Source organism: Mastigoproctus giganteus, chromosome 9 (genome assembly GCF_048544385.1).
Source record: "Mastigoproctus giganteus isolate SK-2022 chromosome 9, ASM4854438v1, whole genome shotgun sequence".
Lineage (NCBI taxonomy): Eukaryota > Metazoa > Arthropoda > Arachnida > Uropygi > Thelyphonidae > Mastigoproctus > Mastigoproctus giganteus.
Genome location: NC_143583.1, coordinates 45835383 through 45853274, shown reverse-complemented (window position 1 = coordinate 45853274; position 17892 = coordinate 45835383). Strand labels below are relative to the sequence as shown.

At 37.4% G+C, this 17892-nt stretch overlaps 1 protein-coding gene across 1 annotated transcript in view; it reads right to left on the bottom strand.

The window, feature by feature from the left end:
- PolE1 (DNA polymerase epsilon catalytic subunit 1) overlaps window positions 1-17892 on the bottom strand; it is a 650197-nt gene that overhangs the window by 58768 nt on the left and 573537 nt on the right. Inside the window, 2 exon segments of the mRNA XM_090380641.1 lie at window positions 6689-6759; window positions 11319-11429. Coding sequence (XP_090236767.1) covers window positions 6689-6759; window positions 11319-11429 — 182 coding nt within the window.

The following is a 17892-nucleotide window of genomic DNA, read 5'->3' as shown; positions in this document are numbered from 1 at the left end:
GTAAGCGTCAATGTCTTATTATGGGCGATTTCAATTTGCCTCTAATTCATTGGAGTAAATGGAAAGGAAACTTGACATGGGGAACAAAATTTTTAAATCAACTAGATTACTGTTATTTATATCAACATGTCAGGGAAAGTACTAGAGAAAAGAATATCCTAGACTCATCATCACCCATGAATCAGATGACATAACAGGGCTGACAGTAGAGGAACCAGTAGCAGGAAGTGATCATGGAGTTCTACGGCGGATGATGATGAGAGAGGTAGCAGTAGTAGAAGGCAAAGGAATGGATTTTAATTTCAGAAAAGGAAATTACGATGCCTTAAGATACTACATGGCCTCTATTAACTGGGTAGATATCGCACAGAGAATGAATACAATCGAATTGTGGTATGCTTTTAAAACATTAATCACAGATGCCTTGAATGCGTATTTACCATTAAAAAAATACTCCACAAGGAGGGTTCCAAGTTGGATGAATAGTGAAGTTGCCCCATTACTTGAGCAGAAAAAGGTGGCATGGAAAGGTTACAGAGCAATAAAAAGTACTGAAGCCTATAACGGCTACAAAATGATCTGTAATAGAGCCACAGAAAAGGTTCGACAGGCAAAGGCAGTTTATGAGAAATCACTAGCAAACAGAGCAAAGAGGGGGGGGGGGATAAGGAATTCTTCACATATATAAATGCTAAGAAGAGCAGGACAAACCAGATTGGACCTTTACATAAGGGAAAGGGGACAGTATTAAATACACCAGCTGCCGTTGCAGATGAACTAAACAGTTATTTTGCATCGATATTTACAAATGAAAAACCTCTTGTGGCAATGGGAAATTGTGGGAGCGAAGTTGAAAAATATGTAATTAATAATATTGAAATTTCGCAAGATTATTTAATGAAAAAACTTTTGAGCCTACAGGCCAGTAAGGTTCCTGGAGTTGATGGAATATACCCTATAATCATAAGGGAGTGGAAAATGAGTGCACTGAACCATTGAGGCTAATTATGCGAGCATCACTGGACTCTGGGGAGATTCCCTTGGATTGGAAAAGTGCCAATGTATCTCCCATACATAAGGGTGGCTCTAAGAGTGAAGTGGGAAATTATTGACTTGTCAGTCTGACTTCAGTGGTAGGGAAAATCATGGAGGCAATGATCAAGGATGGAATTCAGGATCATTTGGATAGAATTGAAATTCTCAAGGATACTCAACATGGTTTTGTAAAGGGAAAATCATGTTTAACAAATCTGGTTCGTTATTTTGAAAGGGCCACTCACGAGCTGGATTTAGGGAATGATTTCAACAAAGCTTTTGACTCAGTCCCACATGAGCGGGTGCTTTATAAGCTGGAACAGGTTGGAAGCACTGGGAAAATCCTTAGACGGATAGCAGGATGGCTTCAGGGCAGGAGGCAGAGGGTTGTGATTAATGGCTATTCCTCAGATTGGGTTGATGTAAGAAGTGGGGTTCCCCAAGGATCAATATTAGGACCACTGTTGTTTTTAATTTTCATAAGCGACATTGATGAAGGGATAGAGAGCGTGATGTCTAAATTTGCAGATGATGTTAAAATTGGTAGAATAGTTAATGATCACTGTCAAGCTGAGCTTCTTCAGAGAGACCTAGATAGACTTCAGGAATGGTCAGAAAAATGGCAGCTATGCTTTAATCCAACAAAGTGTAAGGTATTACACCTGGAAAACAGTAATCCCAAAATAACTTATTCACTTGGTGGAGTTCAGCTAAACCCAGTACTGGAGGAAAGGGAATTGGGTGTTATGATACGATCAGACATAAAATTCTCTGAGCATTGTAAACAGGTTGCAAGGAAGGCCCATGGTGTCCTATCGATGATCTATCGAACTTTTGCAAGTAGAGATAGGGACGTGATAATCCCATTATATAAGGCTTTTTTTAGACTACACTTGGAATACTGTGTTCAAGTATGGAGACTGCACCTAAAGAAAGATATCGAGCTTCTTGAAAGGGTGCAAAGATGGGTCACTCGCCTGGTGAGATCGGCAAAAGCGCGTCCTTATGAAGAAAGACTTCGAATATGTGGGTTGCAGAGTTTGGAAACTAGACACCTTAGAGGAGATTTGATTGAGGTGTTTAAGGCTCTGAGAGGCATCAATAAAATGAATGAGGACGAAATTTTCAAGATTATAAATGATACTAGAATTAGGGGACATAAATTCAAGTTACGGGGAGAAATGTTTAGATACTCAGGAAGTTTTATTTTAGCCAGCGAGTTATAAATTACTGGAATAAGTTGCCTACATGGGTGGTAGAAGCTGACAGTTTGGGGAAATTCAAAGGTCATCTGGATAGTACCTTCGGGTGAGGGAAGCGCATAGGATGATAGGTTTAATTTCCTTTTGTTTTATTAATTATTATTATTTATTTATTATTTTTTTTATCATTGTTTTATTCTGTTTTTTTTTTTTTTTTGGCTGGTGCTGCATAAGCCATAGGCTTTCTTGCACCGTGCAGCCATTACTAATACTAAGCCCATGTAACTCATCCTTTTCTTTCTAGCAGAATACTGTTAATATAAGCAGAGAATTCCTTACTGTTTTTCTTTACACATTTAGCAAAAAGACTCCGTAATTTGCCTTCATACCATGCCTAATCCTCTGAATAACCTGATTACATGCAAATTTGCAATAATCACATGCACTTTTCTTTTCTCTCACTAATCTCATCAGTTCACCTGACATCCACTTTAGTCAAAACTTTGAACAATCCCTTATTTGGCATAAAATCTTATCAGTCTCTAGTATTACCTCCATATAGCAATGAACACCGAGAGCATCGAATACTGCCATTTGCATTTTTTAACCTAGAGTGGTCCCCTGAAAAGAATTTAAAAATGGCCGAGTCCATCATAATCACCTTTGTGGGAGAAAAAAAAAAAAAAAAACCCTTTCCTTTAGCCTTGACAGTAGTTACTTTTTCTGAACAAATCTCACATCAATACACTATGATCACTACCACCTAATTGTTTCCTTTATTTGAAGATTTGTAATATGTGAATCGTAGAGGAGGCTTCCATCCTGGAGTGGATTGATAATGGCTGCAGTTTACTTTACTTTGCAGCCTCCGTAGCCAGTATCACATGCTAGTGGGAATGCAGGTTTTTTTTTTTTTGGTAGTTGTTGGCGTATAGGCTTCTGTGGCCATAATGCACCTCCCAAGGTTTTTGCAGTACTTTGATCCAAGCCCGAGGCGGGAATCAAACCCGCGACCTTTGGGTTGCCAGGCAGGCACTTTACCCACCCGGCTAGCCCGGTTGGCAAGTGCTGCTTAATAGAATTAAAATTCAATTTGCGGTAAAACTACAGAACACGGTGCCCCTTTGAAAATCACGTTCCTAACCTGCTATGGTTAGCGTTAGTTAGGGTGTTTATCACACCCTTGCTGCTGTTTTAAAATTGGGAACTCGTTTTCCTATTTTAAAACAGCGGGAATGGGGGGAATAAACACCCCAAGACCATGGCAGGCTGAAAGTGCACCATGTTCTGGAGTATAGCGCAATTTGCAAACATGATCACAATGACCGGAGTTTGCTATATATCATATAGCGAATGGTATTTTATTATGGAGTCCATTGTAAAATGATCTGACCATACAGTGAACCAATTGTAAAGCAGGGATCCACTATACTCGCAAATGATGAAAGGAAGCAAATTTATACAGAATCAAGCAAAAAAAAAAACAACCCACACCTTATCTAGCCATCCCCTCTAATAATAATATGTATAATTCTTCGTTAAATTTATTCAAACTTCTTACTTCCACAACACTAGCTGCTAGTGTGTCCCAAGAATCAATTACTCTCTGACTAAAAGAAAATTTTTTGCATATATCCTATGGGCATCCTTTTTCAATTTAAGTTTATCACCGATTATGTGTTGCTGTCTGAGAAAGAGTTGGAATACTGTCATCATTAAGTTTACTTAATCCATTTAAAGCCTTTACACTTCAATAACATCTCCTTTCAAGTGCTTAGTTTCTAAGTGATGCAATTTGCAGGACTGAAGTCTTTTTTGTTAAGAGTATCCATTTGTGTTCTTGATGAACCTGGATGCTCTTCTCTGTATCCATTCTAAGAGACCTACATCTCTCTTAAAATGAGGCTCCAGACCTGGATGCAGTAATAAAGATGTGGCCTAACCATTGCCTTATACAATTATATAATATATAAAAAAAATAAAAAATTAATAATAATAATACAGCAGACGCTCAATTTACTGGGATCGGATTAAGCGGGACACTTCAAGACTCCAAATTAAAAAAAAAAAACCAACCAAAAATCATAAAATTCAAGTAATAACCAGAATAGGTATAAACAGATATTTTGCAAGTTGGAAATAAGCGACAAGAAGCGACGTTATAAGCTGTAATTAGGAGATTATTCTGCATATTATCTTGCAACCCTGCTGTCTTCGCACCCACCACTCAAAAAAACAAAACAAAACAAATGTTTAGTTTGTTTTAGTGCGTCGCGTCAATTGTTGTGTTCCGTCACACCACAAAAAGACAAATTTTGTCTTTTTGTGGTGCGACGGTGCGACATTTTTGCATATGTCGCACCACATTTGTGGTGCGACATATGCAAAAAATTTTAGAAAATTTTTTGCATATGTCCTACGGGCATCCTTTTTCAATTTAAGTTTGTCACCGATTATGTGTTGCTGTCTGAGAAAGAGTTGGAATACTGTCATCATTAAGTTTACTTAATCCATTTAAAGCCTTTACACTTCAATAACATCTCCTTTCAAGTGCTTAGTTTCTAAGTGATGCAATTTGCAGGACTGAAGTCTTTTTTGTTAAGAGTATCCATTTGTGTTCTTGATGAACCTGGATGCTCTTCTCTGTATCCATTCTAAGAGACCTACATCTCTCTTAAAATGAGGCTCCAGACCTGGATGCAGTAATAAAGATGTGGCCTAACCATTGCCTTATACAATTATATAATATATAAAAAAAATAAAAAATTAATAATAATAATACAGCAGACGCTCATTTTACTGGGATCGGATTAAGCAGGACACTTCAAGACTCCAAATTAAAAAAAAAAAATCAACCAAAAATCATAAAATTCAAGTAATAACCAGAATAGGTATAAACAGATATTTTGCAAGTTGGAAATAAGCGACAAGAAGCGACGTTATAAGCTGTAATTAGGAGATTATTCTGCATATTATCTTGCAACCCTGCTGTCTTCGCACCCACCACTCAAAAAAAAAAAACAAAACAAATGTTTAGTTTGTTTTAGTGCGTCGCGTCAATTGTTGTGTTCCGTCGCACCACAAAAAGACAAATTTTGTTTCGCTATTTATATCAGGGATGTCGATTTTTTTTTTTTTTTAGTAAATATTTTTTTCTGTTTCGAAATTGCGAAAATTATGGGTAAACACAAAAGAGTTGCACTTTTAGTTAAACAAAAACTTGAAATTATTCAAAAGTTTGAAAACGGTGCATCCGTTAAATCCTTGATTAACCATTATAATGTTGATGACCAAACCATATGCGACATTGTAAAAAATAAAGGGAAACTATTAGATTTAAAATCGACATCACAAAAAATAAAGGGAAGCATTGTATTTGACACGCGAGTACCATGTGGTAAATTTTTTCGTTTTTTATCCATCGCCATATTTTTTAAGTAGGTAGCTGAATATTTTTCGATACAGTAAGTCCCCGACTTATGCAATTATGGATTTACATAAATTTTTTTCACTCTATTTTTTTTTTTAGGATTGTAAAATTTAAAAAAATAAAATAAATAAAATAATACTAATAATAAGCAATCAATAATGATGATCACGGCAAGCACAAATTACACAAGTGAGATACGGAGTAACAAGCAAAAAAAATAGAACAGAAGAGAAGATTCTTACAATTTATTTATGGTTTTTTTTATATATAACTGAAGATGACACACATTTCACCATAATAACATAAAAAACCATAGAATCCCAGCTATCGGTATTATACCAAATGCAATGAGATAGAGTTTATTACCCGTTTTATAATTAATTGCACTAAAAGAAAAGCCCAATAACCCGGAAAGTGCAAATTGTTTTTATTGATTTTTGGTGACCTCAAGAAATGTGCTTTAGTAGAATGTGAACTCACGTGGGGTGATAATAGTGAGTTTTTGCCTTAACCCTGTGAAGTTCTTTACAGAAAATTTCATTTTGACCGTTATCATGGTGCCGACCTTAGTCAGCACCATGATAACGGTCAAAATTAAATTCCCTTAAGAATAAGTGACAGCGGTACTAGTAAATCTACCAAGAAAAGGAAAGCGATTGATTTGGATCAGAAAAGTAAACTAATAAGAATGTATGAAAATGGTCAAACATTAACAATTATTGCACTAAATTCAGATTTGTCAATAATAATATAGTAGCAATATGTTACTAGTTATTCCCGAATTATGTAAAACTCAACGAAGTAAGAAATCCTGGAACGTATCTCTTACATATGCCGGGGACTTCTGTATTTTTGGATTAACTGGCAAATCGATTATCTTGGATTTGGTTTTTACCATCTATCCCGGAAAATCGAGAGTCTACTATATATATATAAAAATGAGACAGATATATAAAATGTATAACAACATAATAAAGATAAGTAAAAATATTACAAGATTATTATTAAAACATGCACTTACAAAAATAATTTTTCAGTCAGTTCTTGTTTAATAAATTGTTTTGCATAGTCTTCTGATGAGAGTTCACTTTTCTAGAAATAAATTTCAGCAGAATAAATTTCAATAGGTTTGTTAATTTAGTAATAAAGTTATACAGTCACAAAATAAAATATATTCAAAAATTAATATCAGTATACAATACAACAGTGTGACACAAAAAGCTCTCTTTGAGGTGAATTATGCACTCCATACATTAAGAGCAGTTTACATGTACTGCATATGGAGTAACCATGATGTTTGAAAGACAATTAAATTTATGATAAGTCAAATGAAATCAGAATGTTTGGTACGTATTTTATTTACCCTCAACAACACATCTCTTCAAGGAATACTATCCTTTATTACACCACACAGTAACTAAGACCTAAAAAAAGTGTGTGTGTGTGTGTGTGTGTGTGTGTGTGTGTGTGTGTGTGTGTGTGTGTGTGTGTGTGTGTGTGTGTGTGTAATTCACATTGTCTGCAAATCACTTGCACTGTAAAAAAGCACTATGAAAATTTAAATACACAAGCAGAGAAGAAAAATGCATGGGATACATACAAATTAACAAGTGACACAGAAGCCTAGGATAGATACAAGTTGATCTGTAACCAAGTTACAAAGGAGGTTAGGCAGGCAAAGGCAGATTACGAGAGATCCTTGGCAAGGGATGCGAAGAAAAACGGCAAAGAGTTCTTTACTTATGTAAACTCTAGAAGGAAGGGGATGAATCAGATTGGTCCACTTGATATCGATGGGTCAACTGTTGATGACCCTGCTCAGGTAGCTAACAAACTAAATGAATATTTTGCATCGACATTCACACATGAGGAGTTATTCAGCGAGGGGAATGCCAGAGGTGTATTCAACTCTAGCAGTAAGCTAGAGAATCTTGTAATAACTGAGAGTAAAGTGGAGGAGAAATTGTTGAAGATAAACACAAGAAAGGCACCTGGGGTGGATGGGATCTATCCAGTTATATTAAATTGATTGATCGATTTGGTAGTTGTTGGAGCATCGGCTTCTGTGGCCATATTGCACCTCGCAAGGTTTTTGCAGTACTTTGATCAAAGCCCGAGGCGGGAATCGAACCCGCGACCTTTGGGTTGCCGGGCAGGTACTTTACCCACTCGGCTAGCCCGGTCGGCTAGTTATATTAAAGGAGGCAGCAAAGGAAGTAAGCAAACCCTTAGCCATAATTATGAGAGCTTCCTTGGACTCAGGGGAGGTACCCATGGACTGCAGATGTGCAAATGTGACCCGAATTCACAAGGGAGGATCAAAGGCTGACACAAGTAATTATAGACCTGTGAGTTTAACTTCTGTTCCCGGAAAATTAATGGAGGCACTGGTTGAAGAAGCACTGCAGGATCATTTAGACAAGACTTCAGTTATAGCTCAGACACAGCATGGTTTTGTTAAGGGGAAGTCTTGCCTGACCAATTTGATTGAATACTATGATGCAGTCACAAAAGAACTGGATGCAGGGAATAACTTTGATATTATATACTTGGATCTTAGAAAGGCTTTTGATACTGTTGCACATGGAAGACTGCTGCACAAATTGGAGCGGTATGGCATTGGAGGCAAATTGCTGCTATGGATAAAGGGGTGGTTGAGGGGGAGAAGACAGAGAGTGGTAATCAATGGACACTGCTCATCGTGGACTAATGTTATTAGTGGAGTCCCTCAGGATTCAGTATTGGGTCCTTTATTGTTCTCTGTATTTATAAATGATATTGATGATGGTATATCAAGCTTAATGTCCAAGTTTGCACCCGATACAAAGGTTGGCAGGGTTGTCAAGGACACTACTGACACTATGCTGCTGCAACAGGATCTGGAAAGGTTGAGCAGATGGGCTGAGAGGTGGGAAATAAAATTTAACTTTGACAAATGTAAAGTACTACATATGGGAAACAGCAACCCCAGAGCAACGTATCAACTCTGTGGTACTACACTGACAGTGGTAGAGAATGAAAGGGACCTGGGGGTGGTTGTGCAGGCAGATAAGAAGTTCTCTGAGCAGTGCAGACGGGCTGCAAGAGTAGCTCATGGTGTATTGTCAATGATATATAGGAATTTTTCTAGCAGGGATAAGGAGGTGATTATTCCCTTGTATAAGGCAATGGTCAGGCCACACCTAGAGTACTGTATACAGGCCTGGAGGCCTCATTTCAAGAAGGATGTAGAGCTGCTGGAACGAGTACAGAGAAGAGCAACAAGATTAGTGAATGGAACAAAGGGGTGCTCTTATGAAGAAAGTCTTATGTTTTGCAAATTACAGTGTCTGGAGACTAGGCACCAGCGAGGTGATCTGATAGAGGTGTACAAAGCCTTGAATGGTTTGAGCATGCTCAATGCTGATGGGATTCTTCCTCTTGCTCAGAATAATCACCTGAGAGGGCATAAGTTCAAATTGAGGAAAGACAGATGTAGGATAGATGTGCGGAAATTTGCCTTTAGCCAGCGGGTGGTTGGTAGGTGGAACAGACTTCCATCCCTTGTCGTGGAAGTTGATAGCCTAAATAAGTTTAAGGCTCAGCTGGACAGGTATTTCGAACGAACAGAGGGGTGAAGTGGAATTGGTTATTTTTTATTTATTTATTTTACTTTATTTTTTTTTTTGGCTGATGCTGCATAAGCTTGCTTTCTTGCATCAAATGCCTCTACTAATGCTAATGCTAAAGGTAGGAGGCAGTGGATTGTGATTAATGGTTTAATCTTCAGACTGGACCAATTGGATAGAATTAATTCTCAAGGATACTCATCATGGTTTTGTGAAGGGAAAATCATGTTTAACAAATCTGGTTTGCTATTTGAAAGGGTCACGCATGAGCTGGATTTAGGGAATCATTTCGACATTGTTTATTTAGCTTTCAGCAAAGCTTTTGATCCAGTTCCACATGAGTGGTTGTTTATAAGCTAGAACAGGTTGGAATCACTGGGAAAATCCTTAGATGGATATGAGGATGGCTTCAGGGCAGGAGGCAGAGGGTTGTGATAAATGGCTATTCCTCAGATTGGGTTGATGTAAGAAGTGGGGTTCCCCAAGGATCAGTATTAGGACCACTGTTGTTTTTAATTTTCATAAACAACATTGATGAAAGGATAGAGGGTGTGATGTCTAAATTTGCAAATGATGTTAAAATTGGTAGAGTAGTTAATGATCACTGTCAAGCTGAGCTTCTTCAGAAAGACCTAGATAGACTTCAGGAATGGTCAGAAAAATGGCAGCTATGCTTTAATCCAACAAAGTGTAAGGTATTACACCTGGAAAACAGTAATCCCAAAATAACTTATTCACTTGGTGGAGTTCACCTAAACCCAGTACTGGAGGAAAGGGACTTGGGTGTTACGATATGGTCAGACATGAAATTCTCTGAGCATTGTAAACAGGTTGCAAGGAACGCCCATGGTGTCCTATCGATGATCTATCGAACTTTTGCAAGTAGAGATAGGGACGTGATAATCCCATTATACACGGCTTTTGTTAGACCATACTTGGAATACTGTATTTGAGTATGGAGACCACACCTAAAGAAAGACATCGAGCTTCTTGAAAGGGTGCAAAGACGGGTAATTCGCCTGGTGAGATCGGCAAAAGGGCGTCCTTATGAAGAAAGACTTCGAATATATGGGTTGCAGAGTTTGAAAACTAGACACCTTAGAGGAGATTTGATTGAGGTGTTTAAGGCTTTGAAAGTCATCAGTAAAATGAATGAGGATGAAAATTTCAAGATTATAAGTGATGCTAGAACTAGGGGACATAAATTCAAGTTACAGGGGACATGTTTAGATTGGACTGCAGGAAGATTAATTTAGCCAGTGAGTTATAAATTACTAGAATAAGTTGCCTATATGGGTGGTAGAGGCTGACAGTTCGGGGAAATTCAAAGGTCATCTGGATAGTACCTTCTGGTGAGGGAAATGCATAGGATGATAGGTTTAATTTCTTTTTCTTTTATTAATTATTCTTTTTTTTTTTTTTTTTTTTTTATACATCATGGTTTTTTTTTTTTTTTTTGGCTGGTGCAGCATAAGCCATAGGCTTTCTTTCACCATGCGGCCATTACTAAATACTAAATACTAAAAATACTAATTAAGAAATAGAAGAACAATATGAATTTGACAGAAATAAACAAAATTACTGGGCAAAAAAATTTAAACTACTTTTTTCTCTTAATAAAATATGTTATCTTTATGCATTTTTTGTATTCCTGAACATGAATGTTACCTTAAAAGTTCGCTATCACTTGTGCTTGAGAAATTAACATTTTTTACTAATTTATTAATAAATCATTTAACGAAATGACAATTTTCATAAGCATAAAATATTTTTAAACCTGATTTGTATTTGTACTTCAGTAAATGACAGAGTTTACAATAAATTAAAGTAGTGTTTCCATCATCTTTCTTATTTTAATTTCTTTAACTGAAGATATACATATTAAACATTATATCTGCTGTGCATATCAGACCCAACTGTTCAGTTATAGAGACCCTGAATCACATTCAAATCACATAGTTTAGCATCTTGAATGGCAAACATGGTAAATTTTCTAATAATATGTTCAAAAGAACAAAACAGAAGAGATTATATATGGCTTACTTGTGAACAAGGGGTAACATATCTTTTCACTGGAGTTTGCCCAGGTACCATACCACTAACCACTTCTCGATGATGTAAATATATGTTCTGAATAAATTCCCCTATAATCATCTGTAGAAAATAATTCAGTTTTAAGTGCATTTTTCAGGACATGGAATATTGTTCCATGCTGATACAATATTAGCATTTCAGCAATGCTAATATTGTACCAGCATGAGAAAAAATAAGAAATAAATAAAACAGTTCACTAATATTAGCTGAAATGACATATGCATTTCTATATTTACATTCTGTATTTCTCTAAAATTATATAATGCTGATGAGCAACTACTTTAGAAATGACATATACACTATATTTTCCAATACAAAAACATAACATATAAAAATGCAGGATCAAGTTGAGAAAACTTCAGAGAAAATTCAGCAAAGGATAAATTCATGAAATATATATGAAGGACATAGAGTAACTGTATTTAAATTTTATAAAATGTATGAGACTCTAGATACCATATTCATCCCTTCTAAATCTAATTACTACATTACAAGCATTAATTATTCATCATGATTAGTGACATTAACAAACTTGATAAAGAAGCCATTTTTTAAAAAAAAAAAAAAAAATTATATAAATAAAAAAACAATGGTTCAGTTTATCTGGAATGCTCAAAACATCCCTGACTTTTAGAATTCAAGCCCATTGCATGTTTTAAATGCAAAGCTGTTTTATGTATTCTGTATTCAACAGACCTAAAATCAATTTAGAAGAATTTTGAAATATAACCTACATAATAATGTAGGTTATATTTGAAATTCATATTCAAATTTATTTTCCATTATCATCACAGGTTTATGTAACCTCTGATAATAATGGAAAATAAATGATATTACATAGTTATGAAAAATTAAATTTTAATCAACAATGGTGGTAGAGAAAATATAATGTGGTTAATATATTAACTATACTCAGCAGTAAACAAAATCACTTGAGAGGAAGAAGAAAACAACAACAGAAATTACAACACAAGGTTAAAAGTAATTATAAATATCTATATTTTAGTAATGAAAAACAGACATGCTGTTCAAATAAATCAAAGGCAGATGTTCCTGATGAATAAAGATATTCTTCCTTTTCAGATAATCAGACACATTACACAGCCATATAAACATTGAGCAAAATTCTGTGTTGTTGTTTCATCGATAATTAATTACAAAAGCAGGCTAACTAAACTCAACAATTTGGGATTATTTCTTTTTTAAAAATACAAAATATTTTGCTCAATATTTAGATTGTGAGACAAATTTATTTTACATTTTAATTTAGTATTTATAATATTAAAAGCAAACTGATGCAAAGAAGTCTGGCATATATTTAGCATCAACCTTAATCAGAGGCATATTCACAGGTGCTTTGAAACCCTGCACAATTTCAGTGATGCCATGCTCTTTGTTCTATTCTATCCACACAGCTGATACTCCCAAATATTTTAACAAAAATATTTTCTCTAATTTCTCCACAGAAAATTCCAGAAATTTCTGTTAATTTACCGTGCAAACAGGAAAAATGCAGGATCAACTTAAGCCTGTTCTCAAAAATTATAGGAATGTTTTAAAAAAACAAGAATTTAAAATTAGCAGCCTTTCTCTCTCTGGTGTCCAATTTTTGAAGTATGCCAGCTTTACATTTTACGGCAATGCCTCCAACTGTTACACTCTCTGGCTTCATATCGAAGAGTCCAGCTGGCATCCAATTGTTAAAGCGCGTAGGTTTTTCAATTTACATTTTGCTTATTGATAGTGAAGATAACTCACAAATAAGGGAGGTGATAAAACAAGTCTAAATTGCTGCAGTGGTAAGTGGTATGTCAACAAAAACAATTGACTACCACTGCTCTACTCAGTGCAACCTGTAATAGGATTCTTCCTTTTGCTCAGAATAATCACCCGAGAGGACATAAATTCAAATTAAGGAAGGACAGATGTAGGATAGATGTGCGGAAATTTGCCTTTAGCCAGCAGGTAGTTGGTTGATGGAACAGACTTCCATCCCTTGTTGTGGAAGTTGATAGCCTAAATAAATTTAAGGCTCAGCTGGACAGGTATTTCGAACGAACGGAGGAGTGAAATGGGAGTGGGTTTTTTTTTGGCTGATGCTGTATTACTTAACAAGTACAGGTCACTGTTGAAAAAAAGCCGTGAAGTAGGGTTGAATTTGAAAGTGTCTGCAATTCTGCTCAGACACGATAGGAGGGAGTATATGATGAGAGCCTTATCGATCAATTCGGCCCTGGAAAGATTGTACAAGGCTCAAGGGTAGAATTTTTTTCAGCCTGGAATGTACTTGTTAACAGAAGAGATTGCTTCTACAGGGATGGGATACACTTAAATAGAAAGGGTGCAAGAATATTTGCTGATGCTATCGAGGCAGTGTTAGGTGGGTCGGAAAACTGCTAGCTTGGGGGGAGACAAAGACTAATGGATTAACAGTAGCCACTGGCAGAGGTGAAAGAGATTCGTGCACTGCTTCTATTGGAATGAGCAGAAGCCTGAAAAACAAGATGCAGGATATTTAAGAGACTGCTGGAAGTCATTGCGGTACAAGTAAACACATGGGTTGTGTTAGGGTAGCTAAGAATCGAAACAGGTGCATGTATACTTGCGTGTACACCAATGCTAGGAGTTTAGTAAATAAATTTGATGAATTTGAGGTATTGCTCAAAACATCAAAGGCAGATATTGTTGGGATATCAGAGACGTGGTGTCACACAGATATAAGGAATGCAGAACTGGAATTTGGGGAGTACAATGTGTATAGAAAGGATAGACAGGACAGGAGGGGAGGAGGGGTGATGCTATTAGTTAAAAAACACATAAAATCCAAGGAAGTAAAGCCAGTCAACATTGATGGACACGGCAGTGTCGAGTCAGTTTGGTGTGACATAAGCATAGGTAAATCAAAATTGAGAGTATGAGTGTGCTATGGTCCTAATGACTCTGATGAGTATAATAAGATACTGTACAGGGAAATAGAATGGGCCAGTAAATCAGAGAATCTTATAATGGGGGATTTTAATTTCCCAGATATTGACTGGAATTTGTGGGTTGGTCACTCACACACTAGCAAGGCTTTTGTGGATTTATTGGATGATTGTTTTCTACACCAGCATGTTCGGGGGGCAACTAGAGGGAGTAATACTCTTGATCTGATTATCAGTAGTGATTCTTCATGCATTAGGAATCTGCAGATAAAGGAACCACTGTGTGGCAGTGATCACAGTGTGCTGAAGTGGGATTTACTCAAGGAGGTAACTACCATCAGAGGTAAAGGGAAGGTTTTTTGCTTTCGTAAAGGCGACTATGATGGTCTGAGACAGTATTTAAATTCTATACAGTGGGACCAACTGATGATGTTACCAACAGCAAATTCAAAATGGGAAGCATTCAAGGAACTAATCTTGGAAGCTACCAGGCTTTACATACCAACCAAGAAATATTGTTCAAGGTTCAGGCCTAAATGGTTGTCAGATGAACTAATGAGACATATGGCAGAGAAGAAAAATGCATGGGATACATACAAATTAATGGGTGACATGGAAGCCTATGATAGATATAAGTTGGTCTGTAACCAAGTCACAAAGGAGATTAGGCAGGCAAAGGCAGATTATGAGAAATCCTTGGCAAAGGACGCAAAGAAAAACAGAAAAGAGTTCTTTACCTATTTAAACTCAAGAAGGAAAGGGATGAATCAGATTGGTCCACTGGATGTTGATGGTTCAACAGTTGAGGATCCAGCTCAGGTGGCTAACAATCTAAACGAGTATTTTGCATCTACATTCACACATGAGGAGTTATTCAGGAAGGGGAATGTCGTAGGTGAAGTAAACATTGGCAGTGAGCTAGATTATTTTCTAATAACTGAGAGGAAAGTGGAGGAGAAATTGTTGAGGATAAACATAAAAAAGGCACCCGGGGTGGATGGGATCTATCCAGTTATATTAAAGGAGGCAGCAAAGGAAGTAAGCAAACCCCTAGCCATAATTATGAGAACTTCTTTGGACTCAGGGGAGGTACCCATGGACTGGAGATGTGCAAATGTAACCCCAATTCACAAAGGAGGATCAAAGGCTGACACAAGTAATTATAGACCTGTTAGTTTAACTTCGGTTCCAGGAAAATTAATGGAGGCACTGGTTACAGAAGCACTGCAGGATCATCTGGACAAGAATTCAGTTATAGCTCAGACACAGCATGGTTTTGTTAAGGGCAGGTCTTGTCTGACCAATTTGATTGGATACTATGATGTAGTCACAAAAGAACTGGATGCAGGGAATAACTTTGATATTATATATTTGGATCTTAGAAAGGCTTTTGATACTGTTGCGCATGGAAGACTGCTGCACAAATTGGAGAAGTGTGGCATTGGAGGCAAATTGCTGCTATGGATAAAGGGATGGTTGAGTGGCAGAAGACAGAGAGTGGTAATCAATGAACACTGCTCAACGTGGACTAATGTTATTAGTGGAGTTCCTCAGGGTTCAGTGTTGGGTCCATTGTTGTTTTCTGTATTTATAAATGATATTGATGATGGTGTATCAGGCTTAATGTCCAAGTTTGCAGACGATACCAAGGTTGGCAGGGTTGTTAAGGACACTACTGATACTATGCTGCTGCAACAGGATCTGGAAAGGTTGAGAAGATGGGCTGAGAGGTGGCAAATGAAGTTTAACATTGACAAATGTAAAGTACTATATATGGGAAACAGTAAGCCCAGATCAACGTATCAACTCTGTGGTACTACGCTGACAGTGGTAGAGAATGAAAAGGACCTGGGGGTAATTGTGCAGGCAGATATGAAGTTCTCTGAGCAGTGCAGACGAGCTGCAAGAGTAGCTCATGGTGTCTTGTCAATGATATACAGGAATATTTCTAGCAGGGACAGGGATGTGATTATTCCCTTGTATAAGGCATTGGTCAGGCCACACCTTGAGTACTGTATACAGGTCCGGAGGCCTCATTTCAAGAAGGATGTAGAGCTGCTGGAACGAGTACAGAGAAGGGCAACAAGAGTAGTGAATGGAACAAAGGGGTGCTCTTACGAAGAAAGGCTTAAGTTTTGCAAATTACAGAGCCTGGAGACTAGGCATCGGCGAGGTGATCTGATAGAGGTGTATAAGGCTTTGAATGGCTTGAGCATGCTCAATGCCGATAGGATTCTTCCTCTTGCTCAGAATAATCACCTGAGAGGGCATAAATTCAAATTGAGGAAGGACGGATGTCGGATAGATGTGCGGAAATTTGCCTTTAGCCAGCGGGCAGTTGGTTTATGGAATAGACTCCCATCGCTTGTTGTTGAATTTGATAGCCTAAACAAATTTAAGGCTCAGCTGGACAGGTATTTCGAACGAACGGAGGGGTGAAATGGGAGTAGTGGTTGTTTTTTTTTTTTTTTTTTCTTTTGGCTGATGCTGAATAAGCTTGCTTTCTTGCATCATATGCCTCTACTAATGCTAATAAGCTTGCTTAGTATTCATAATATTAAAGGCAAACTGATGCAAAGAAGTCTGGCATCTATTTAGCATCGACCCTAATCAAAGGCATATTCGCAGGAGCTTTGAAACCCCGCACAATTTCAGTGATGCCATGTTCTACTCTTTAGCATTAGCATTAGTAGAGGCATTTGATACAAGAAAGCAAGCTTATGCAGCATCAGCCAAAAAAAAAAAAAAAACCACTTCCACTTCACCCCTCTGTTCGTTCAAAATACCTGTCCAGCTGAGCCTTAAACTTATTTAGGCTATCAACCTCCACCACAAGGGATGGAAGTCTGTTCCACCAACCAACCACCCACTGGCTAAAGGCAAATTTCCGCACGTCTATCCTACATCTGTCTTTCCTCAATTTGAATTTATGCCCTCTCAGGTGATTATTCTGAGCTAGAGGAAGAATCCCATCAGCATTGAGCATGCTTAAACCATTCAAGGCTTTATACACCTCTATCAGATCACCTCGCTGGTGCCTAGTCTCCAGACACTGTAATTTGCAAAACTTAAGCCTTTCTTCGTAAGAGCACCCCTTTGTTCCATTCACTAATCTTGTTGCCCTTCTCTGTACTCGTTCCAGCAGCTCTACATCCTTCTTGAAATGAGGCCTCCAGACCTGTATACAGTACTCTAGGTGTGGCCTGACCATCGCCTTATACAATGGAATAATCACCTCCTTATCCCTGCTGGAAAAATTCCTGTATATCATTGACAATACTCCATGAGCTACTCTTGCAGCCCGTCTGCACTGCTCAGAGAATTTCATATCTGCCTGCACAACCACCCCCAAGTCCCTTTCATTCTCTACCACTGTCAGTGTTGTACCATAGAGTTGATACGTTGCTCTGGGGTTGCTGTTTCCATGTGTAGTACTTTACATTTGTCAATGTTAAACTTCATTTGCCACCTCTCAGCCCATCTGCTCAACCTTTCCAGATCCTGTTGCAGAAGCATAGTGTCAGTAGTGTCCTTGACAACCCTGCCAACCTTTGTATCGTCTGCAAACTTGGACATTAATCCCGATATACCATCATCAA